Genomic DNA, 23674 nt, shown 5'->3' with positions numbered 1-23674 from the left:
TCTGGAGGCTGGCTGTCAGGGTTGGTTTCTGGCGAGTCCTCTCTTTCTGGATTGTAGATGACTGCCTTTTGTCTGTGCATTCACATGGTCTCTTTTCTGAGTAAAAAATGAGAGTGAGAGAGAGAGAATGAGAGAGAATGAGAGAGACGATGTCTTTTTCTTTTTCTTATAAGGACCAGTCCTATCAAATAGATTAGGGCCCCACCCTTATGACCTAATTTAACCTTAATTACCTCCCTAAATACCCTATCTCCAAATAAGGTCACATTAGGAAGTTAGGACTACCACACATGAATTTTGGGGGAACACAATTCAGACTCCAACTGTGTCCATTGTAGCTCTTGTGAATTGTCTTTGAGGATGAAGTGATTATCCTCTTGGAGGAGAGAAAGGACTCTGTTTGAGGGTCAGTAAAATGTCAATCATTACTGATTCATAATCTCATTTGACTTCTGAACAAGCTGTCATGAGAGAAGATTGAGGCTCACAGATGTTATGGTCACCCAGATAGTAAGAGGTTAAGAAAGTATTCAAACTCTAATTTTTATTTTCATACTTCCTTCTCACTGGAGGGGATTCTAACCTGAAATCTTTCTGAATTCTTAGGACTATGTCTTTAAACCTGGAACTTCCAGGAAGACTAGTTGGCAGGCCCATTTGGATGTTGAGGAGGTTCTCTGAATAGGGAAGTGGCTTGATCAGAGTTGTGCTTTGGGGAACTGGCCATGTGTGTAGGGGGAGACTAGAAATTATCTAGAAGCCTGTTGAGAGATAATCACAGCCTGTACAAGGACAGTATAAGAAGTGCTAGGTGCCTTTGACATTGTGGAGGCAGAGTCAGGGTTTTGGTAAATGATTGAGTGAAGGCCATGGGGTGAAGGGAGGGAGTCCAGAATAAGGCCAAGGCAAGTGACTTGGAGAAGAGTAGTGACTATGACAGAAATTAAGTAAATCTGTGCAAGGCAAAGCTCTCCTGGCCCCTATTCCATCAGACAGTAAGGGGGTACCTCAGGAAAGCCAGCAACTTCTTAAAGTTCAATGTTTCCCTTTGGAGGGATGTTGGAGAGGACTTCTTGAACTTAAGGTTAATCTAATGCAGTTAATCATTACTGGTAATTATTCCCTTAATAGTACAACATTAGGCTTAATAATTTATCAAGTGAGAGATGATAAATGAAAAGATAATGGATCATGGAAGGCAGGCTACATGACAAAGGTAATTCTGATTAAAAGTGGACTGTTATCTCCATCCAACTTTGAGGAGAAAGAGGTGAATATCTCTGAACAGCCTGCTTTCCTCCCAATTTCCCCTTCTTCTTTTTTTAAAATTTAAGTATAATTAACATACAATGTTATATTAATTTTAGGTGTACAATATGATTCAACAATTATGTACAATTCTCAGTGCTCATCAGGATAAGTGTACTCTTAATCCCTTTTATCTATTTCACACCCCCCTGCAAGCTCCCCTCTGGTGATCACCAGTTTATTCTCTGCATTTAAGAGTTTTTTTTTTTATCTCTTTTTTCTTTGTTTTGTTTTGTTACTTAAATTCCACAGATGAGTGATATTATATGGTATTTGTCTTTCTCTGATTGACCTACTTCACTTAGCATCATACCCTCTAGGTCTATTGTTGTTGCAAATGGCAAGATTTCATTCTTTTGTATGGCTAAGTAATATATGCCATTGTATATATATTACTGCATCTTCTTTATCCACCCATCTTTGGATCCATTTTCCCCTTTTTAATAAATGGCATCCACCTACTCAAGTCCTGAGTCTAGGAGTTACCCTTGATTACTCTTTCTCTCATTTCCCACATCTGATCCTTCAAGGGTAACTCTTAGATTCAGGACTCCTGTCAACTTGCTTCTAAAACACACTCCAATCTCTACACTTGCCCTTGTCTTGACTACTACCACCAGAGACCGAGCCACTGTCTTCTTATGTAGATACAGCAATAGCCTCCTCTACATTTTTATGTTTTCTCCCTTGCCCCCAACACTATCTTCTCCATGTTGAGAACAATCTTTAAAAAGCAAATTAAGTCCTTTCTCTCCACCGATTAACTGCCTCCCACTCCCACCAGTGTTTTCCCACATTTAGAATAAAATTCAAACCTCCTATCCTCCTTGCCTGCTAGGACCTTCCTGATATATCCCTGCCCAGCTTCCCAGCCTCATCTCATACCACCCTCCTCCTTGCCTACAACACTCCAGCCAGTCTGCCCTTCTTTTTGCTTCTTAACTACAACTACTTTCCTTCTGATTTGACACATTGGACTTCTTTTATCACTTCAATCTTAACGTAGAGGGCATCTACACACAGGGACCTTTCTTGACTCTCCAATTGGAACTAGTCACTCTATCACACCCTCTCTGTTCTCTTTACAGCACTGACCATTCTCTGATCTCTCTTTTAAAAAATTTTATTTATGTTTATTTATGTTGGTTAGAATATAAGATTCTGGAGAGTAGGGATTTTGTCTGTGCTATTCACATTGGAGTCCCCAGGGTCTAGAATAATGCATGTTACATTGAGTTGATGCTAAATTAATGTTCACTGAGTGAATGAATGAGTGTACTTTTATATCATTATTGTATCATTCCAGAGACTTTCTGACCTGGCCTTCAGGGAACGCCCTCCTCTCTGACTTAACTATTTGGTACTAAGCAACCATTACCTTATATTGGAGGTAGGGACTGATGTAGCTAGGACAGTTTCTTGGAGTAATTTGTCTTTTGTGAAATACTCTTCTTTGTTTTGTTCCAGATCTGGACCATCTTAGGGATAATAGACAAATAACTACCAGCTTTCCCCCATTGCTAAGCAATAATGGGGATAATTATACTAGTTTGATAATTATCAAATGGTGCTATGCCTCTCCTCCTGGGTACAGAAGGACACTAAAACTTCCTGGGGTTCTCTTGGAGCTTAGATGCAATTGAGTTGACGGCACAGTATTATGATTAGTTAGTGCAAGATCCTTCTCTTGTTTTATCTGATGTTTTCTCTTCCATCTCCCATTCACAATCTCATTCTCCTTTTTCCTTCCAGGCTTCCAATCTTGGGTTTTTAATATATATCCTTCCAATCTGTCTTCTACCTATGTATTTAGACATATGTATGTCCTTGAAAAATACATGCGTTTTGTGTATGTGTCCATGGGGTCTATGAGACCTTTGTAAAAAATAAAAAATAAAAATACTATATTGATTTAGGGAGTTATTATTAGTAGCATCTCATGTTTCTTGGGAGCACATGGGATCATAGAATTTAATAGTTAAGAATCATTGGGAAGTATAGGCTCTACCCCCTGACTTCTCTGGTAAGTGAGAGGGCTGATGTCCAGAGGCTTCCTTTAAATGATTTCTTTTATCAAAACTGTCTGCATTTACTGAGAGCCAGTATTGGTCAAGGTCCTTGGTCAAGGTATTGGTCAACTGTTGGAGGACACAGGGATGAATGGCACAGGCCCTGCTTTTCAGCTGACAGCCTTTTGGAAGACTTATAAGGGAGGCTCAGTGAACTGTGGGGTTGCCCATATTTTCTTCACTCTTTGGCATTGGGCTGACAAAAAACCCCACAGGTTTGTATCAGATTTGATCTGATTTGGGGATACACATTGCCTTTTCTTCCATCCTCTCCTTTTCATCTTCACTATTACCCAAGACCCCACATCCATCTTGTGAACCTGTGGTCACAACGAACACACAGTCAAGCTCCCAGCCTGCCTCTTCTATTTCTTGTCCTTCTCTTGGGTGACATGTCTCTTCTCTCTTTGGTCTACCTCTGAGTGTCCTGGACCATAGAGTTCTTACCAGATTTTCTCTTTGTGTTTCCAGGTTGGAGCATCTCTCTTTGCCAGTAACATTGGAAGTGGCCACTTTGTGGGGCTGGCGGGGACAGGAGCTGCAGCAGGCATCGCCACTGGGGGCTTTGAATGGAATGTGAGTAACATCAGAGACACTGTGTCCTGGAGCTGGAAGGAGTTTTAGCAGTCAGCCAGTCAGCCACTTCAGTCTATGTTTAGAGATGCTCTGAGTGTTAGGGAATCAACCAGGGCCACCCTTGGATGCAGATGGAAGAGGGGCACAGCTTCAGGAGCCCCAGGGTCCTGCTGCTCTTCTACCAGAGTGACATGAGAAAACTACAGATATGATGGCAATAGTGCTTTTTCTTTAAAAATCCAAGCCCTCCTATTAGGCTAAGCAAAATTAGTCAGAGAAAGACAAATATCATATGACTTCACTCATATGAGGAACTTAAGATACTAAACAGATGAACATAAGGAAAGGGAAGCAAAAAGAATATAAAAACAGGGAGGGGGACAAAACAAAAGAGACTCTTAAATATAGAGAACAAAGAGAGGGTTGCTGGAGGGGTTGTAGGAGGGGGGATGGGCTAAAGGGATAAGAGGCATTAAGGAATCTACTCCTGAAATCATTGTTGAACTATATGCTAACTAACTTGGATGTAAATTAAACAATAAATAAATTTAAAAAAATTGTTTAAAAATTAAAAAAAATCCAAGCCCTCTTGTACCCTTTTGGCCATATTGGAGGTTTGGAAATTCTTACCACCAGATTCCCATTATTTATTATTATTATTATTATTATTATTATTAATTATTATTACTTAAAAGTTCTCTAAATGGTATTTTACTCCTTGTAATCAGAGAAGAGGCAAGAGGAGCTGGGATGTTTGTGGGCAGCCCCCTGGTGTCTCCTCCACTAATGCCCTACTGCTGTTCCCATGGGCCAACTGAGCAGCAAAAGCCTCTTTCAGTTTCTGATGTCCACTTAAGAGAGTTGTCCCCAGAACCCCAGGAGAAAATGCTTGCTGATTGTCCTATAGTAGTTGAGGGCCCTGCAGGCAGCAGGGTGAGCTAAGGTTCCTCCTGGTTTGACTTTACGTGCTTTTTTTTTTTTTTTTTTTGTCTGTTTCAGGCCCTGATTTGGGTGGTTGTCTTAGGCTGGGTGTTTGTTCCCATTTACATTAAGGCTGGGGTAAGTATCTGCTCTGTTATTCCATGTCTTGCTGATAATGTATATTTATATATGTTTACATATGTATACACATATATGCACACACACACACATATATAATATGAGCTCCATCCTCCTGAAAGCAGAGGAGGCTTTATGGAATAAGTGGCAGAGAATGACTTGTGTTTTGGCTTTCTTTTCCAGGTTATAAACTTTTGACTACTTTTTAAAAAAAATTTTGACTACTTAAAAGCAATTTTTTTAATGTTTATTTATTTTGTTATAGTGTCTTGTTCATAGTAGGCATTTGTATAGGGATATATATCTATCACTTCCTCTTCCAGGGCAAAGATCTGCTTTCTTGGTTATGTACAGTCATGTGTTCATTTAAAAAAGTATTTATTGGGCACCTTAAATGTTCTGGGACAATACCCAGGTACCCCTGCAGTGGTAGGGCATGTGGGAAAGAGATGAGCAAATGGCTGGAGAATAGGGGCCATCTGGCTACATCACAGACCTCTCTGACCCACGAGGGTTAACTTTTGAGCATATATCTGATGCCATGTGGATGCCACTGCTCTGCTTGCTCTGGATCTTCTGGTCACTCTGACTGATGGCGACCTCCATTACATCCCATGCAGGTGGTGACGATGCCAGAGTACCTGAGGAAGCGATTTGGAGGCAAGAGGATCCAGATCTACCTCTCTATTCTGTCCCTGTTACTCTACATTTTCACCAAGATCTCGGTGAGTCTACTGCCCCGGGGACAGGCATTGGCTATCTTAGAACCTGCCCGCTCCCTCTTCTTAGTACATCCTGGCCCACCAAGGGACAACAATATTTGTTTCTATTAACTTGGTCCCTTAGTCTTCTTATTCTAAGGAGTAAAGTCCTATTTCATGTATCAAAGAGCCAACACATGGAATTCCTTACCCTTCACCATGTGGAAGGTTAAAAACATAAACAGATTCAAGAAGTTTCAGTGAAAACTGTTCTTAATAGAAGACTGAAAGGAACTTCAGAATATCTAATGGCTAGTTCTAACCTTAGTTAGCTGTGAGTCTTTGTGCCTCGAGGGATCAGAATTTGGCTCTAGGTGATGTTTCTAATACACTTAAACATGGGCAGTCAGTGGCAACTCTTGAAGTGACCTCAGAAATTCTCCCTCATCTTTTATGGACAGGGAAGTGAAAACTGGGATTAGAGAAAACTTGCTCAGGATCCTGAGTCAAAAGTAGAACCCAGACCTCTGGCTCCATCTCACTGTTCTTTTCATTGCATGAGGCTTCTTGTCTGTTTTTTTAGATCTGTTTTTTCTTATGTTGCTCATATTTTTGTGTCATTTCTAAGAATCCATTGCTAAATCCGGAGGTAGAGAGAGAAGTGGCATTTTCTGAGACCACATAGGGAGCGGCTGTAGCTTTTGCTGTTGGTCAGCAGTTACAAAGTGCTCACTGCTCTATTAGAGGAGTTTTCTCATTGGGTATGATCAGTTTTCCTCCTTTTTCTTGTCCTTCCCTATCCAGCACCAAAGGTAAGATTAGACCAATCTCAGCATCTTGCAAAAGATTTGTTGAAATTTGAGTCAGGTTGCATCTGAAATAAGCCTTCTGCTCTAGCTAGGTGGGGTGCTAAAAAATAGCTGCTAGAGCTTTTATTTTCCTGGTTTCTTAAAGCCAAGATGACTACAATATTAAATCACATTTGTAATTTTTTTTTATTTTGGAAAATTTCAAACATACATACCCAGAGAAAGAATAGTACAATGAGCATTTGTGGAACTAAATCTCATCACTGTGCTTTAACAATGATAATACTTTTGCTATTCTTGTTCACCTATCTTTTCTAACTTTTTTTTCCAGAAGTATTTTAAGTCAAATCCTAGATATTATGTCATTTAACTGTGAATTCTTCAGAATATACCTTTGACTTTAAAAAATGTATTTATTTATTTGTTTTTGAGACACGCACAGAGAAACAGAGAGAGAGAGGGAGGAGAGAGAGAGAGATATGGAGATAGATAGAGAGAGAGAGAGAGAGGGAATCCCAAGCATACTCTACTCTGTCAGCGTAGAGCCTGACTCAGGGCTTAAATTTATGAACTGTGAGATCATGACCTGAACTGAAATCAAGAGTGGGAGACTTAACTGATTGTGCAACCCAGGTGGCTCATCTTTGACTTAAAACAGACAGACAAACAAACAAACAAACAAACAAACAAACAAAAACATAACCCTTGTGCTATTATCACACAAAAAATCCATAGGAATTTCTTAATTTAGGTAGTTTAATACCTGTCCATATTCAGATTTTCCTGATTATATAAAAATTTTCTTCTTACAGTTGATTTGTTTGAATCAGAATCCAAATGAAGTCTATACATTGTATTTGACTATACTTTCTTTAAAGGAAATACCTATATCTATATCTTCAGCTTACTGTAATTATTTTTCAGTTTTATATCATTACCTTCCAGCCCTAGTCCTGGCCTACATGAACACACTTTTTAAAAAAAATTGGATTGTTTGTCTTTTTCTTTTGTTGAGTTGAAAGAGTTCTTTAGAGGTTCTAGACCTTTATCAGATATAGGATTTGCAAATATCCCCCTTTCTGTAGGTTGTCTTTTCCTTTTCTTGATAATGTCCTTTGAGGCACAAAAGTTTTAAATCCTGATGAAGTTCAGTTTATCTATTTTTAGTTTATTTATTTGCTTATGCTTTTGCTGTAATTTCTAAGAATCCATTGTCAAATCCAAGATCATGAAGATTGATCCCTATGTTTTCTCTGAAGGATTTTATATTTTTAGCTCTTACATTAAGGTTTTTGATCCATTTTGAGTTATTTTTTTGTATATGATGTGAGGTGAGGGTTCAGCTTCACTCTTCTGCATGTGTATGTCCAAAACTTTCAGCACCATTTGTTGTAGAGACTATTATTTCCTAATTGAATGGTCTTGCACATACATTTTTATACAACTCAATGAAAACATGCTGTTGCCTATAGGGCTGATAGGGCTTTGTCTTGGAGTTAAGGCTGATGCCCAGAACACTGTTTTCTCCCTGCCCAGCTTCCTGACTCAAACTGCTATTGCCTTTGACTGGTCTCTTTGTGTTTTGCCACCATTGTGATGATTTCACCACCTTCACATTCTCCTCCTCTCCTCAGGGTTAGTTTTTAGTTATAAGATGAAGACCCTGGGCTTTTCAATCCTACATCATTAGATATCAGTGCAGAGCCTAGACTGGAAATGCTGGGAGGGGTGGAGAAATCAGGCTTCCTTAGGGAGGGAAGAGCAGATATAGGAGGAGAAAAAGGAATGTAAGCAGGGAGGGAAAGGAGATCACCCTGGAGCTGGGGGCGGGGTTGACAAAGGAACTGCTCCTTAGTTTAGCTTGTGAGGTGGCACCTGTCTAATGAACATTGAGAGGAGGGCACTGGGATTCTCCGTCTTGGAACCAAACCTTCAAGTCCACAGTTCAAGCGGGTAAAAGTCTGTTGACTGTAGTTGCCATGGAAAGGGTACTCTTTGCCCTTGGAGCTGGTGTGGGGTAGTCATATAAATAAACTAGATGCCCAACCTCTCTCCTTGCCTTCCAAACACTTACTGTTCAGGTTACTGATTAAACTCTTTTGACTTGGGAGCCCCCAGGTAGCTGAGGGGCAGTCTCACTCAGCTCAAGTCCTGATGGAACCTATTCCCCAGCAGTCAGCTTTTTCTGATTTTTGCTTTTGAATAGTACTTGGTATAGGCTGCTCCCTCTCTGTATGATTTCTGGAGCTTCTTGCTGGAGACCTTGCCCAACATCCTACCTGCTCCACCTGCTGCCCAGAGGCAGTAATTCCTTGAATAATATGTAGGAAGGATGAGGGTTGCCCTTTATTTAGTGTCAGTCTCTTGCTTAGATTCCAATAGGGGCTTTACTTATTCCATCTCCAGTTCACATAACAGTGTTGCATGGGTAAGGATTTCTGTTTTATTTTCCACTTTGTAGGAGTGATAACCGAGTTTCAGAGAAGTTAGGTAATTTATCCCAAATCACATAGGAAGTGTATGGCAAAACCAAGATTGGCACCCAGGTCTCTCTAGTTTCAGAGTCTGTGTTCTCACAGTTCTACTCTGTGCTGGGATGGGATGAAAGCATAGTGTGATGGAATGGGATAGATAATCTAGTTCTATGTCCTATGCTCTCATTTTATAGATGGGGAAACAGTTCTCAAGAAGGGAAGGGACTCTGTGGAGTTAAAAAGTAGCAGAATTTTAGGATGAGCAGTAGGATCCCTGTTATTGAATCCAAACCTTTGGCATTATGTAGTCTCTGCCTTTTTTTTTTTTTTTTTAAGTTTATTTATTTATTTTGAGAGAGAGAGAGAGAGAGAGAGAGAGAGAGAGAGAGAATCCCAAGCAGACTCTGCTGACAGTGCAGAGCCCGATGTAGGGCTCTGTCTCACGACTGTGAGCCAAAATCAAGAGTTGGATGCTTAACTGACTGAGCCACCCAGGCACCCCTGGTCCCTGCCTTCTGAGTCTTTCATTTCTTCTGTACAGAGTCAGTTAAAATTCAAAACCTTGGGAAAAATTAAGATAGCCTGTTAAATAACTATGAACAAGTTTCCAAGAGTAGGATTTCAGAGGACTATGAGGAGAGAACATTGACTACACACTGGTATGAAGGGTCTGAAGGAAGGACATTTAGGCAGAGTGGAGGGGCGGGGAAGGGTCAGACAGATGAGACTTTGTCTCTATACATTTGGCTGACTTCAGGTTCACCATGAATCATAGAACATGAAATCATTAAAATAATTATGCTGATGTTGAATGTACCTTCTAGGAGTTCACATTAAGATACGCATGAGTTTCAAGTTCATGGACAAAAGAAAAGAATTGTTAGTTAATAAAGTAAGATGTTTATTTACATTACACACAAAGATTAATCAATTTTGTTGTGTGTGTGTAGAGGCATTGTGTGTGATGGGTGAGAAGAGAAGGGGTCTTGTGAGATCCAAGTCCACATAGAGAACAACTAGGGACATGCCAGGAAGGCTTGGGGTGGACATAGGGATCCAGTGAGTGTGTAATTGATAGGAGAGAAAAAGCATTTCAGGTGCAGGGTCCAGTTGTGATCCAGGCCACTGAGTAGCAGTAGTGTGGAATCTTGACTATGGCTACTGTCTTGTGGCCAGATTTTGGGCTTTGAGACCCGGATTTGATTATTCCTCCATGCACTCCACTGAATTGTATTGGCTCCCCGCTGTCCCCCTCCCGAGCACCCTGACTTATCAAGTTCTGAGAAGTGTTCTGCTCTGTAAAATTTCCTAGTATCACATACCTTATTCACGTGTGCACAATCATTTGAGATAAGCCTCAGACTTTATGCATTACATATGATGACTGAATGTCCCTATTTATGTTTCCTGGGGCTATTAACATGACTGCAGTAAACTTTTACAGCAACTCCACTGGCCATTTTGGATCCTTGAGTGAAAATAAGAGCTTTGGCTTTTGCTTAAAGTTTGAATACTTATTACCTGAGCCATTCACTTTCACAAATGAAAAGAGAAATTTGAGCAATGGGGCTTTTGATCTCAAATGTCGTTGCCAGGCAGGATTTATTGGGGGCTCAGATACAACTCGGACCAGAATGGGGAGCAAAAGCACACATATAGAATCACAGGATCTCAAAGCATCTGAGCTGAGATGAAGTAATCTGCCCAAGGCTCATGGTCAGAGACTCATAGGTTTTCCTATGAAAAAAACTCAAGAGGTTTTCCCAACTGAATCTGTAATTTTATTATTCCCCATGAATCCCATGGACGTGGTTCAGTCAAATTTTCAAAGCGACAGACACAAAGCTTTTGAGCTGAATCTAACTCCTTGTTTTTGTAAATATAGTTTTATTGGATCATGGCCAATATTGTGTTGTCCATAGCTGCTTTCATGCTTTGACTGCAGAGTTGAGCAGGTTAGACAGATACTGTATGGCCTACAAAACATGAAACACTTATTACCTGATCCTTTACAGAAAAAGTTTGCTGACCCCTGTTCTAGAGTGTGATAGTTTTTTATTTTACTTCAATTTGGTTTTGCTTAGCAGCATTGGGGAAATTTGCTTTTTTCCTTCCTTTCTTCTATTTTCTCCCCCCCTTTATTAAGGGCTAAGAGTAGTTTAGAGAAGGAGCAATCTGGGAAGAGCTGAGAAACAAATGATCCCATAGAATTACAGGAGAGTTCTTTTCTATTAGTGCTGGTGGTATATTTACCTATTCATTCCCCTACTTTTATAAATTAAAAAAGTAATGAAATACTTCAAACATACAAAAAAGTAAAAAGACTAATATAGCAAAGACCACCACTCAGATTCTATAGATCTCAAAAAATCAGTCATTTTTACAAAAAAGAAATAAAACATTACAGATATTATGGAAGTCTTATCTCTATCTTTCTTGACCCTGTTTTATTCCTTCTGAAAAGTTGTACATGTTTTAAACTTGGTATGTTTTCTTCTGGTCTGTTTTAATATTTTTACTACATATATATGTACATTTATATATCCCATAAAGAATATAATGTGTTTTTAAATTTCTGCTTCCCCTACTTTTGAACTGTAAGAAAAATGAAACAATGGTATTTAAGAAAATCTGGAGGAGAAAGCACCCATAATCCCATGGCTTTAATACAGATATTTCATATTGTGGCCTCACCCATATGTGTGCTATCCTTTACAGAATTGCAGTTGGAATGTGCATAGCATTTTTTCATCTTTCTTCTCCATCTTATTATCAAACTGTATACATTTTTCATGTTTCAATCCTCATAATTATTATTAAAATTTTTTTAACGTTTATTTATTTTTGAGACAGAGAGAGACAGAGCATGAACGGGGGAGGGTCAGAGAGAGGGAGACACAGAATCTGAAACAGGCTCCAGGCTCTTAGCTGTCAGCACAGAGCCCGACGCAGGGCTTGAACTCACGGACCGTGAAATCATGACCCGAGCCGAAGCCGGCAGCCTAACCGACTGAGCCACCCAGGCGCCCCATTCATAATTATTATTTTGGGGACTGTGGAACATAACTGTTGACATATAGTTTTCAGCAAGCTATTTGGAAATCCTCTGGTGGACCAAAAGCTCTTGACAGTGGTCACCTTTGGTCCAAATCATGGAAGTAGGGACATTTTTACTTTTCAGTGTATAGCTTTCTGTGCTGTTTTTTCCCAATCATACCCATAAATTATTTTACCTTAAAAGTAGGTAAAACAATTTTTTTTAATGATAAAATATTTTGCTCTCTGCAGAAAATAGTCTAGAAAAAAGAGCCCTTACCTTTTAATGTTGTGGCAAAGTCACTGAACTTGGAGACAGAAAACTGGATTTTAGCTCTTGAGCATGTCATAAATTTGGTTTCTCTTATCTATAAAGTGGAGCCAATATATTGTCCTATTACCTTGTTTTGGAGATTAAAACAATGAATGTATCTGAAAGCACTTGGTAAACTATAAAATTCCCTAGATATGGAGAAAAAAAAACCCTAGTAAAGCATGTAAAATTTGGGTACCTAGGATTCAAAGACTAATGTCAGAGTGCCTGGACTAACGTGAGCTCAGGTATGGCATGGCATCTGGAGGCACTCCTGCTGGCTTTCAGGGTTCAAAGGGCAGAATTCATTTCTGAAATTAGGAGTGACTCATGGGAGATAGAATTTGTCTTAGGTTTCTTCAATTCATGAGGAATGTGTTCTTGGAATTCTTTATCTGCCCTGTTAGCTGGAAATAGAGTATCATAAAGACAAGATTTCCATTAGCCTAACACTTCCCATAAGTCTTTGTAGACTTTAGTTATAGCATTATCTTAGCAGTTGTGTGTTACTTATTTGTGACTGAAGATAGGAAGGCACATATTAATGAGGGTAACACAGTCTTCTATGGCATGTTGTCATAAAGCATTACAAATGAACTACTCTGAAACACAAACCAACCAAAGGCATTTTTAAGGCAGTAACAGCCTTGGAATCTTTTTATTGCTCACGTATGCTTATTAGCTAATCCACCAAACAAAAATGTATGCACTTACTAGCACTCCTATGTAATCAATGAATGGGGCCCCTTCAACTGATATAACTTTGTGTAATGATATAGAGGCATGGGAGGGGAGGGTCCAGCATTATGAATACTCCTCATAATTCCAGTGGGTTAATGTGCAGGGTCAGGAAGAAGTGGCCGTTTCACCTTTAGCTAGGCTGACGTGCAGCCAGGGGCTCTTTCTTCCTCTTTGGCATTAGAGGACTGAGTGGAACAGGTCCAGGACCTGGGAGGGGAATGCTTTCTTTGGTTGCAGGACTTTCCCACTTCCAGCCACTGTGAATCATAAACCTTCAGAGTCAGAGCTTACTTTAAAAATGAGAACACAGAGACATGGAGAGGTGAAATGTTTTATCCAAAGTCACTCAGGCCTACAATGGCAGCACTGGTGTTAAAACCCAGGTCCTCTGACCACCAGCCTTTGTTTATGTGGGATTTCTGACTCTACTTCTCCTTATCCACCAGGAATGACAATGATATTAGGTCCCCTGGGGCTAGAGAATCTGCAGGGGAGCTAAGGCACCAGTACTCAGGAGACCCATCTTGGGAGGGAGAGTTGCACATAAGCTTGGAGTTGGTGTGACACAAGCTCTCTGCCAAGTAATAGAGGCAGGGACTAGGAGATTTGCTTGGCAGGGAGATGAACCACTAGAGCTGTAAGGAGGTGGAAGTGGGGAAACCAAGAATGGAGAGGAGATGCAAGGGCACCATTTCCAGGGTTGTGACTGGGTGGCCCTTTACACACCCTGAAATACATTAGGTTTTATGCAATGAAACAGCTCATGCATTGCTTCTAAGGGAGGTCTAATTTCATTCACACCGAGGGATTTGAAAAAAAGGTTCACTAAGAAATCCCTTAATCCTACCCTTCCTGGTAGTATTTTGGAGCTGCCATGAAAAATTCATTTTGGGTGACTCCAGTGCTCTCTGTTGGTTAAAATTAGGAATTGCACCATACAGCCAGGTAGAAGATTCTTTATGGGGCTAAATGAGGCAGGGAGGAGAAAGAGAACAACATCAAGAACATAACTGGTGAATTTGGGGGTGAAGAGGGAACACTTTTCCCTAAAGCTACATGAGATAATCTAGATAAAACCACCTAGAAGCAAGCCTGCCATGCAAGAGATTCTTGGTGGTGTTCTGGTTGTGTTTGAGTCAAGGTGGACTCCATCTGGGCTGAGAAGATAAAATTATGATATTGCTAAAGTTTCTCTCTGCTCCAGAGTATGGGTGGGGTTTCCCTCTCATGGACTCTCTAGCACTCAAACTTGCTTTTGGGAATAGATTTGATAAGCCTTTGCACACTGAGGTGTAAATGATGGATAATAGCTTAGAGCAGCAGTGCACAGGTGGGTTGGGCGAACCTCAAGGTGTTAATAGTTATTCCTTGGCAAACAGAGTTCCATAGTTAATTAAGTTTGTAAAGGGTCATTTCCCATGGTCCTCTCCTGGGGATTCACAGTACATGCTGTATTTTAAAGGCTTAGAGAAATTGCGTAGTAAAGAAATTGCTTTAATTTGTTTAATCCAGCATTTCATAGACTTTTTTGACCAGGGAATCTTTTCTTCCCGTGGGATATCTACTATCATCTTGAATAAAGCTTGTCGAGAAACCTAGAAATATAGTATGATCCTGAAGTGTTAATATTTTTTTATTTTTTATTTTGTTGTGTTAAGAACACTTAACATGCCATCTATCTTTTTGACAAATTTTAAGTGTAAAATACATTATTGTTGACTATAAGCCCAATGTTGTATGGCAGATCTCTAGAACTTATTCATCTTACTTAACTGAAACTTTGTGCCCATTGATTAATAACTCCCCATTTCCCTGTTCCCCAACCCCCCTTCGTGGTAATCACTATTCTAGTCTTTGATTTTATAAATTTGCATATTTTAGATATCATATATATGTGGAAATGTGCAGTACTTGTCTTTTATATTCTGAACCAGGGATAAAAACATGAACCTCTAATTGGGGGATTTTAGCCAAAGGGCAAGGGATGTGTGGTCTAACATTGGGCTGCAGAAATCACAAGCATTGACATTACTAAGGAAACACTTTCTGCTACCCCTTTCAAGTTTGCCTCTCTGTCCCTGCAGCTGAAGTGCCTCAGTCAGACCCTGGGTGCAACTTGCGGCCAGCTGGCTTCCCTCATTCCTAACTCTGTCTCTCCTCTCCTTCCAGGCAGACATCTTCTCTGGGGCCATATTCATCAACATGGCCTTGGGTCTGGATCTGTATTTGGCCATCTTTCTTTTATTGGCAATCACTGGTCTTTATACGATCACAGGTGAGTCCTACAAATGACTCAACTGAAGCCCAGGAAAGGAGGAAGACCTAGGAGACATAGCTTCTTCTCTCAATAAAGAGAGATACACCCAGGAAACAGTTTTAGGATGGAGTGTTTGCTTAGTCCCCACTCTCAGGCCCTAACAAGTTATATGGGGCCCCCAGAAAACTCCAGTGTTGGGTGGAATAGTCAGGACAGCTTCTTCTAGGAAGTGGGGCAGGGCCTGGCCTTCCAGGTTGTGGATAGAAGTTGGGAGAATTAGAGAGGGAGTGCCAGGTGCAGGGATAGGGGAGAGCAGGGAATGGAGTCAGGAATGGGCATGGCATGGGTTTGGGCCAGTGTAAGGAAGTAGATGTGTTTGGCTGGAGATGGGTGGTCAATGGGAGGTACCTGGGGTATGTGTGTGGGCGATAAGTCCTGATAGTTCAAATGAGGCCACAGTGCAAGGGTCCTGGAAGCCAGAAGGAGGCTTTGGGTTTGATGTGACAGCCACTGGGAGGCACTGTAGGCAGGAAGGGAGGGAGTGACACATACAGAGATTTTAGAAGACTCAAGAGATGAATGGAGAAGCTAGTGACAGGAAGAGCAATTGGGGACACCTTTTTGGAAGTGTTACTCTGTTCTAGGTTGGGGAGGGGGCTGGGTCAGTAATGAAGTTTGCTGTGTAGCTGGAGTCCCACAGCTTTTGGGACAAGAAATTACTTAGAGCAGCTCAGGCGGCGGGAGGAGTGGTAGCGGCCAGGCAGCCCAGCTTCGCGAAGGCTCTAGGTGCGCGGCGGCCCCCAGGCAGCCGGCACAGTGCCCGCCCCGCCGCCACGATGCCCAAGAGGAAGGTCAGCTCCGCCAAGGGGGCGGCGAAGAAGGAGCCCAAGAGGAGGTCAGCTAAACCCGCTCTTGCAAAAGTGGAAACGAAGCCAAAAAAGGCGGCGGGAAAGGAGAAATCTTCAGACAAAAGAGTGCAAACAAAGGGGAAAAGGGGAGCAAAGGGAAAACAGGCTGAAGTGGCTAACCAAGAAACAAAAGACTTACCTGCAGAAAATGGAGAAACTAAAAACGAGGAGAGTCCAGCCTCTGATGAAGTAGGAGAGAAAGAAGCCAAGTCTGATTAGTATCATATCCCATGTCTTACCAGTGGTCCCTGTCTCCCTTCTTGTACAATCCAGAGGAATATTTTTATCAACTATTTTGTAAATGCAAGTTTTTTAGTAGCTCTAGAAACATTATTAAGAAGGAGGAAATCCCACCTCATCCCATTTTTTAAGTGTAAATGCTTTTTTTTTTAAGAGGTGAAATCATTTGCCGCTGTTTATTTTTTGGCACAACCAGAAAATAGTGGGATATTGAATATGGGAGGCTTTGATTGTCTTGGGTGTCAGCTTAACATTCATAGATGGGGTAGTTTTTATATCCTATAATACCAAGCATACTAAATGGCAACTTGGAGTCAGTTGTGCATTTAATATGTCTTGGACATTTTAAATTACTTCTATTCCCATGTTGTTTATGCTAGAATTGTTTCCTAAAGAAAACCACTCCTTGATCTTGGCTCTCCCTGTCAGAATTTTGTGCATTCTGTAACATGTTGGTTGTGGTAGTCCAGTTTCCTAGTAACCTTGTTAATGTCTTGTGCAAGATTGAAAATTTGAGTATGTAGTGTATATGACATTAAATTGTGAATTAATGGGACTTAACAGTGTAACAGCATATCAACATTGGAAGATACCAGTACTTGATATACTGTTAAGGGAACTTTGCCTCCAATTTTAAGCTGGAAGTTCACTGTAATAACTTTGAGAAAAGAACCACAGCTACATGGTTTTTTTTAGGTTTTCGGTACGTACGTTAAGAATTGTGTACAAATTGAATTGTCTATACTGATCCTCAGAACAACAAATAAAAACTCAATTATGAAAGAAAAAAAAAGTTACTTAGATGGTCTGAGTAAAGAGAGAGCAGACATGCTAGTGGCCCTTTGAAATGTGTTGATTCAGTAAAGTCCCCAGACACCTTGTAGAGATGTCTACTCCTTGCTCTTCCCTGTCTTCGTTTGTGGAAGACATGTTTTTTTACTGTTTATTTATTTTTGAGAGACAGAGAGAGCACGAGGAGGGGGATGGGCAGAGAGAGAGGGAGACACAGAATCCAAAGCAGGCTCCAGGCTCTGAGCTGTCAGCACAGAGGTCTGAACTCAGGAGTGGTGAGATCATGACCTAAGCTGAAGTCAGACACTTAATGGACTGAGCCACCCAGGCGCCCCTGTGGAAGACGCTTCTTACCATAACCATCTCCTTTGAGCCATCTCCTACCTTCAAATGGTTGCATCAAACTCTTCCTCCTCAAGCAGGGAGAAATATTCAATTTCCAAGGCCTTCCCAGCGTTGTGAAAAGTGGAGGTGTGGGAACATGCTGGGTAGCAGACTACTGTAAAAGAACAAGAGAGGGAAGGAAAGTTAGGCAGGTGACTGAGGGGTGTGCTCAGAGGGTGCGCAGAGGGAGAGGGGCAGGCAGTGGGCAAAGGAGGTAGGCTGACAGGTTGTCCTCCTATATGAGATCAGACATATTGTCTCCTTTGCCTGCTTAGGGGGCCTGGCAGCTGTGATTTACACGGACACCTTGCAGACAGTGATCATGCTGGTGGGGTCTTTTATCTTGACCGGGTTTGGTAAGTGGGGCTGGGGCAGACTGGGGAGGTGGGGTGGCAGAGTAAGAGGCCCAGGGAAAGAAAAGCAAGCCTAGCCTCCCTGCCTGTTGCTGGTCCGGGAAGTAAGCCCGGTACCCTCTGCCCTCTCTAGGGGAGTGGTCCAGCCTAGATTGGCCATCACTGTGGGTGTACAGGGGGCACCTTCCTCAGCCCTGGAGATCTCAGACTAGGCCTGGCCCAGACAATACCTGGATTCCCTACTGCTCTCTCTAGATGGACTGAGCCAGTGGTTCCCAATGTGGGCCTCTGATGTCATGGTCTGCTCTCCACAGAAAAACTGGACAAAAAAAAAAAAAAAAAAAAGGATAAGGCTAAATATCCAGCAGGCTAAATATAGTCAAATGTTAAATATCCTTTCTGTTATGAATTAATGACAATAAGTGATCATTTTCTTGTTTATGTCCTTATTTGATAAAATTTTAAAAATTAGCCATTGTGTGTTGTCCCCTGACTCTAATTTTGAAATTTTATTTGTCTGTGAAATCCTAAAGACAAAACTGGAGACCCTAGATATAGAGGTACTTGTTATGGGAGAATATAAATGCATTTTGTTTTTAAGAGGGCCTGTACTCTCTGTGTGTCCTGTGAAGCCTCTTATCCACTCTCTGTTCTCTTCTTTCCAAGAGCTTCTATTTGGTTTCCCCCCCGGTGGTCCATGGGGTTCAGCAGGGCAGAGGCTGGAATACCTTATTCAAGAACACACAGCCAAGAGGTGGTAGGGCTCCTTACCCTTTCTCCTTACTCCTTACCCTTTCTCTGTCCGTCTTACCACATTGCTGTGACCAGGAGTGGTATGACTGAGTCTGTGTGTCTCTAGGTCTCTGTGCAGGATTTTAAAGGCTGCTGCTGACAGCAAAAGGGAGGGGAAAAGAGGCCTTGAATCTTCAAAACCAAGGTCTTTCTTTTAATAATTCAAGTCTTTTCTCTTTTTTAATTAAAAATTTTTAATGTTTATTTATTTATATTTGAGAGACAGAGAGAGACAGGCAGAGAAAGAGGTAGACAGAGAATCCCAGGCAGGCTCTGCACTAGCAAAACTCATGAGCCATGAGATCATGACCTGAGCCGAAATTAAGAGTCAGACGTTCAACCCAGGTGCCCCAAATCCTTTCTCTTTTTAAAAAGGTTTATGGTTGAAATACTTTTACAGGTTATTGTTTTGGACCCTCACAGTAGCCCCGCAAGGAGGTTGGGCAGGGTTAATAATCCCATTCTGTGGATGAGAAGGTTGAGGCCCAGGTTGGGAAAATGACTTGCCCAAGACCACACTGCGAGGGTGATTTCTCAGGCATTCACAGGAAGAAACTTGAATTAAGAGTTGAGAGTTTCAGGATGTTTGTTGCTGATGTTTTCCAGCTTTTCATGAAGTGGGAGGGTATGATAACTTCATGATAAAGTACATGAAAGCCATTCCAACTGTGATTTCTGATGGAAACATCACCATCAAGAAAGAATGTTATACACCGAGAGCTGACTCTTTCCACATCTTCCGAGACCCCCTCACTGGAGACCTGCCATGGCCTGGGCTCATCTTTGGGTTGTCCATCCTTGCCCTGTGGTACTGGTGCACAGATCAGGTACCTATGCTGGATGTGTGGAGTGGATGGGGTGTTCCCAGGTCTCTACAGGGACTCCTGTCTGTGGCTTGTGGTAGTGGGTAAGGTAGAACAGGGCTCATGTGGTCTGGGGTCACTGAGCCTTACTGACAAGGAGGTGCCAGGCCAAGGGCCGAGGACATGTAGGAGTGTTGCTAGGAGTAGCCAGAGGGCATTGAGGGGTCTCTGGCCTGCACCCCTCTCTCACTGCTTTCTCTGTCAGGTCATTGTGCAACGCTGCCTCTCAGCCAAAAACATGTCTCACGTGAAGGCCGGCTGTGTCATGTGTGGGTACCTGAAGCTGCTGCCTATGTTCCTCATGGTGATGCCGGGAATGATCAGCCGCATCCTGTACACAGGTGATGCCTTTTGCTAGACTCAGCAGCCACTCTCTTCCATTTTCCAGGCTCTGTGTAACTTCTAAAGCCCTGTAGCTCTCTGCTCTTTCTTTTCTGCCATCTTTTTTTTCTTGCCACAATTATCAGGCATTATTATTCCCCCTTTAGATAGCAAACAACTTAAGGTCACAGAGCCTGTGGGGTTGTATTTCTGGTTCCTTACATTGACAATTACTTTCTTCCCTTTTCCAAATTCTCTGAAGTCATGATACACCTCTAGCTGTAGCTTCTTCCAGCTAATATTTGCTAACTTTTTGCTCAGTCTTACTCAGGCCGTGGTGGTGTGTCTTTAATGGCAAAGAACCCTGCCCAGTCTCTAATTGCTTGGTGCTCAGAGCCCTGTTTCTTGGACCATTTCCTTGAAGAGCCCCGAGTCTTGTACTTTGCTATCTAGGGTGATAGAGTCTTCCTTGACCCTTTTGAGGCTTTTCCAGATTTCCATTTGCTTTTTTGGGTCAGCCATAATAGGTCAAAACTGTTTCCTGGAATATGAAATAATGGCAAAAAAGAGAGCACCATGGAGCAAAACTTTGGTAAGCTCTCTCCAAAATGAAGACAGGACAGTCTGGGGGTACTTGCTGCCATTGGCTGTTAATCATGCTCCTAATAGTGCTCTCATACTCCTATACTAGCTCACCTGTCATGAGAATAATATTCTTAACTGAAAAATTTATGATATAATAGATATAACACACTTAATATTTGAGGCAGTGCTATAATGAATCAGTGCTCTACGGAACAGCACTAAAGGATATACCTATAGTAGGTACATAATAAATGTTTGTTGTTTTAATTCTAAAGAAGTTACTAAAATTTTCCCTAAGCCTCTAAATCATGTCCCCTTCCCTTTCCAGACTACCTCCTGTCTCTCTCCACTCCAGATTTTTCACATCTTAGAAGTACTACCCAACAGCATTCTTAGTGGGGAATTCCCTCAGTCATCTGTTGTTCAATCCTACTTGTAAAAGCTACTTCAAATAAACTTCTGAATTAGGAGCCACAGTTTCATTGTGATTTTCAGGAGAAACAAGACAATAGTTACTGCTAAGCTGTAGAGAGTTCCTAGCTAAAGATTGTGCCCCCTCCCTTCCTACTCTGAGCATTGCTTTGCTTGCCCCTTCCTCTGCCTAAGAACATTTTTCTCCCCAGTAAGATCTTAGAGACAGTCATACCAGCGGGGCAAGGGCATGGCATAGAAGGGCTCAATTTGGAGCTGTACTCTCTGTGGAACCAATTCAGGACCATGGGCAGGAATGTCTTGTTTGAAGCCTTGTTTTAAGAAAGCGAATCTTGGAAGTATTTCCCCAATGTCTACTTACTGACCTGGCTTTTCATCTTTCTCCAGAAAAAGTTGCCTGCACCGTCCCCTCGGAATGTAAGAAATATTGTGGCACTGAAGTTGGCTGTACCAACATGGCTTACCCGACCTTGGTGGTGGAGCTCATGCCCAATGGTGAGAGTCACCTTGCTGGCAGGGTCTTTCTTTGGAGGCTGATTGGACTTATACTTTATGTAGATTTCTGCAGCCCTCTGGGGAAAAGCCATTTCTGAGCCTTGGGGCCGAGTAGGGAAAACCTCCCTCTGGGTGTCCTCAGGTTTTGAACATGTCTTCCCTCAGTGGAAGTCAGCTTATGACTTGGTTGAGCTCTATGAGACCTGGCATGTGTCCATCAGTCAATCTTGGAAAAGAGGTGACCTGAAAATGGGCTAGCGAAAATCATGACTTTTCCATGCTATCTAGAAGGTCTTTCTAGCTCTCCAACAGACATTAACATGAAAGCTTGAACTAAGTGGAGTTTTTCCTGTGGAATGAATTGATGTTCTAAGAAAAAACCTGGAAAGAAATGCAGAGTGATTTTTAGCTTTAAATGAGGAAGTTGGAGGCAGTAGATGGATGGGCCACCAGGGGGCTTCTCACTACAGAGAAATGTGTTATACTAAAAGATTGAGTACTTGGAGTCCAGAATAGTTAGAGTTTTGGTGTAGACCTGTAGGACTACTGTTCATGTTTCATGTTAAGAAAAATATATTTCTGGCTCAAGGGATGCAAGTCTTGTTAGGTTAGCGGGTTTCAGGAGACCAGAAATTCAAAGGTTTTAGAAGAAACTTAAAAATTTTGTTACTGAGAGGAAACCTAGAGACTATTTAGTCAAACCTTTTCATTTTATAGTTGAGGAAACTGAGGCCTACAGAAGGAAAATGATTTTTTCCAAGGCCACACAGCAACTCAGTGTCTGGCTTGCTTAACTCTGCTCAAGGCTGGAATTGAATAATTTTTTTAAATCACATACTGGATGTATGATTGGGTAAACCATTTGCATTAAAATTATAAAAAGAATGGGGGTAATCATTAACTGTTCAACTGAGCCAGGCTGCTTATTAATTAAGGTTGCAATTAGAAGAGTCACACGGCTGGCTCTTTTAGAGTTCTGATTTGGATTACATTGGCCTATGTGGGGGGTGTTTATGTTATTTCTTTTCTTTTTTTTAAGGCTAAAAAACTTTTTTTTAAAAGTAATCTCTACACCCAATGTGGGGCTTGAACTCCCAACCCTGAGATCAAGAGTCATATGTTCCACCAACAGAGACAGCCAGGCACCCCTGTTTATGTTATTTCTTTAGATTGGCAGATCCTTGGTGAGGACTGTAGGTATTTCTGAACACTGTGTTCGAGTGAATGACAGAAAGATGCATGGCATGCAAGACAACAAAATGCTGTGTTTACATGTATCATTGCCATTCCTTCACCTTCAGCTGGAATCTGGCTTCTGTAAACACTGAAATCGACAATGACCTCCCTGTACTAGATTAAATAGATATTTTTCATTCTTTATCTTATTTGACCCCTCAGTAGCATTCAGCATTATTGATCACTCATCTTTCTTATGTTATTCTCTTCTCTTGGATGCCATAATACTATGTTCTCCTATTTGTCTTTTTACCCCGATCCTTTAGGCTGCAACTTTTTGTCTCATTTGAAGATTCAGTCTCCTCCACTTGGCCAGTAAATGTTGTCCCACCAGTCTGTCACTAAATTCTGTCCATTTTGCTGCCTAAATATCTCTTATATTCATCTATCTCTTTCCAGTGTAGTATCACCCTACACTGATATACCATTATTTCATGCCCGGACCACTGTAAAATTATGTTCAACAAATATTTATTGAGTGAAAAAGAGTTTGATAAGAGTACAAAGGGGAGAGCTCTATCCCAGCTTAACAATTAACTGGTGAAGAAACCCTGAACAAATGGCAGAACTAGGCTTGAAGCCCTACCTACTAACTCCTTGAAAGGGACCTTTGTTTAAATGTTTTTACTTATGTCTTTTGAGAGACACAGAGAGAGAACACGTGTGTGCACATGTGCATACAAACGGGGGAAGAGCAGAGAGAGAGGGAGAGAGAATCCCAAGCAGACTTCACGCTGTCAGCATGGAGTCTGATGTGAGGCTCCATCCCACAAACTGTAAAATCATGACCTGAGCTGAAATTAAGCATCAGATGCTTAACTGACTGAGCCACCCAGGTGCCCCGAAATGCACTTTTGTTTTACCAACTGAAAAGTGAGGGAATTAGACTAGAGGATCTTTATAACTCCTTCTATAGCTCCAATAGTCTGT

The 23674-nt window shown here is 41.5% G+C and overlaps 2 protein-coding genes across 2 annotated transcripts in view; both read left to right on the top strand.

Annotated features, from left to right (window-relative positions):
* The window catches only part of SLC5A1 (solute carrier family 5 member 1), a 72572-nt gene that overhangs the window by 21964 nt on the left and 26934 nt on the right, over window positions 1–23674 (top strand). Inside the window, exons 3-10 of the mRNA XM_045457688.1 lie at window positions 3849–3953; window positions 4953–5012; window positions 5633–5737; window positions 15256–15361; window positions 17943–18023; window positions 19419–19639; window positions 19881–20016; window positions 21401–21508. Coding sequence (XP_045313644.1) covers window positions 3849–3953; window positions 4953–5012; window positions 5633–5737; window positions 15256–15361; window positions 17943–18023; window positions 19419–19639; window positions 19881–20016; window positions 21401–21508 — 922 coding nt within the window. The remainder of the gene's footprint in view (window positions 1–3848; window positions 3954–4952; window positions 5013–5632; window positions 5738–15255; window positions 15362–17942; window positions 18024–19418; window positions 19640–19880; window positions 20017–21400; window positions 21509–23674) is intronic.
* Window positions 16125–17047, top strand: LOC123587718 (non-histone chromosomal protein HMG-14-like). The gene has a single exon (XM_045457689.1). The coding sequence runs from the start codon at window positions 16180–16182 to the stop codon at window positions 16468–16470; it is 291 nt and encodes a 96-aa protein (XP_045313645.1). The 5' UTR covers window positions 16125–16179; the 3' UTR covers window positions 16471–17047.

Source organism: Leopardus geoffroyi, chromosome D3, assembly GCF_018350155.1.
Source record: "Leopardus geoffroyi isolate Oge1 chromosome D3, O.geoffroyi_Oge1_pat1.0, whole genome shotgun sequence".
Classification (NCBI taxonomy): domain Eukaryota; kingdom Metazoa; phylum Chordata; class Mammalia; order Carnivora; family Felidae; genus Leopardus; species Leopardus geoffroyi.
The sequence above is the reverse complement of the archived record's forward strand: the minus strand, read 5'-3'. Positions and strand labels throughout refer to the sequence as shown.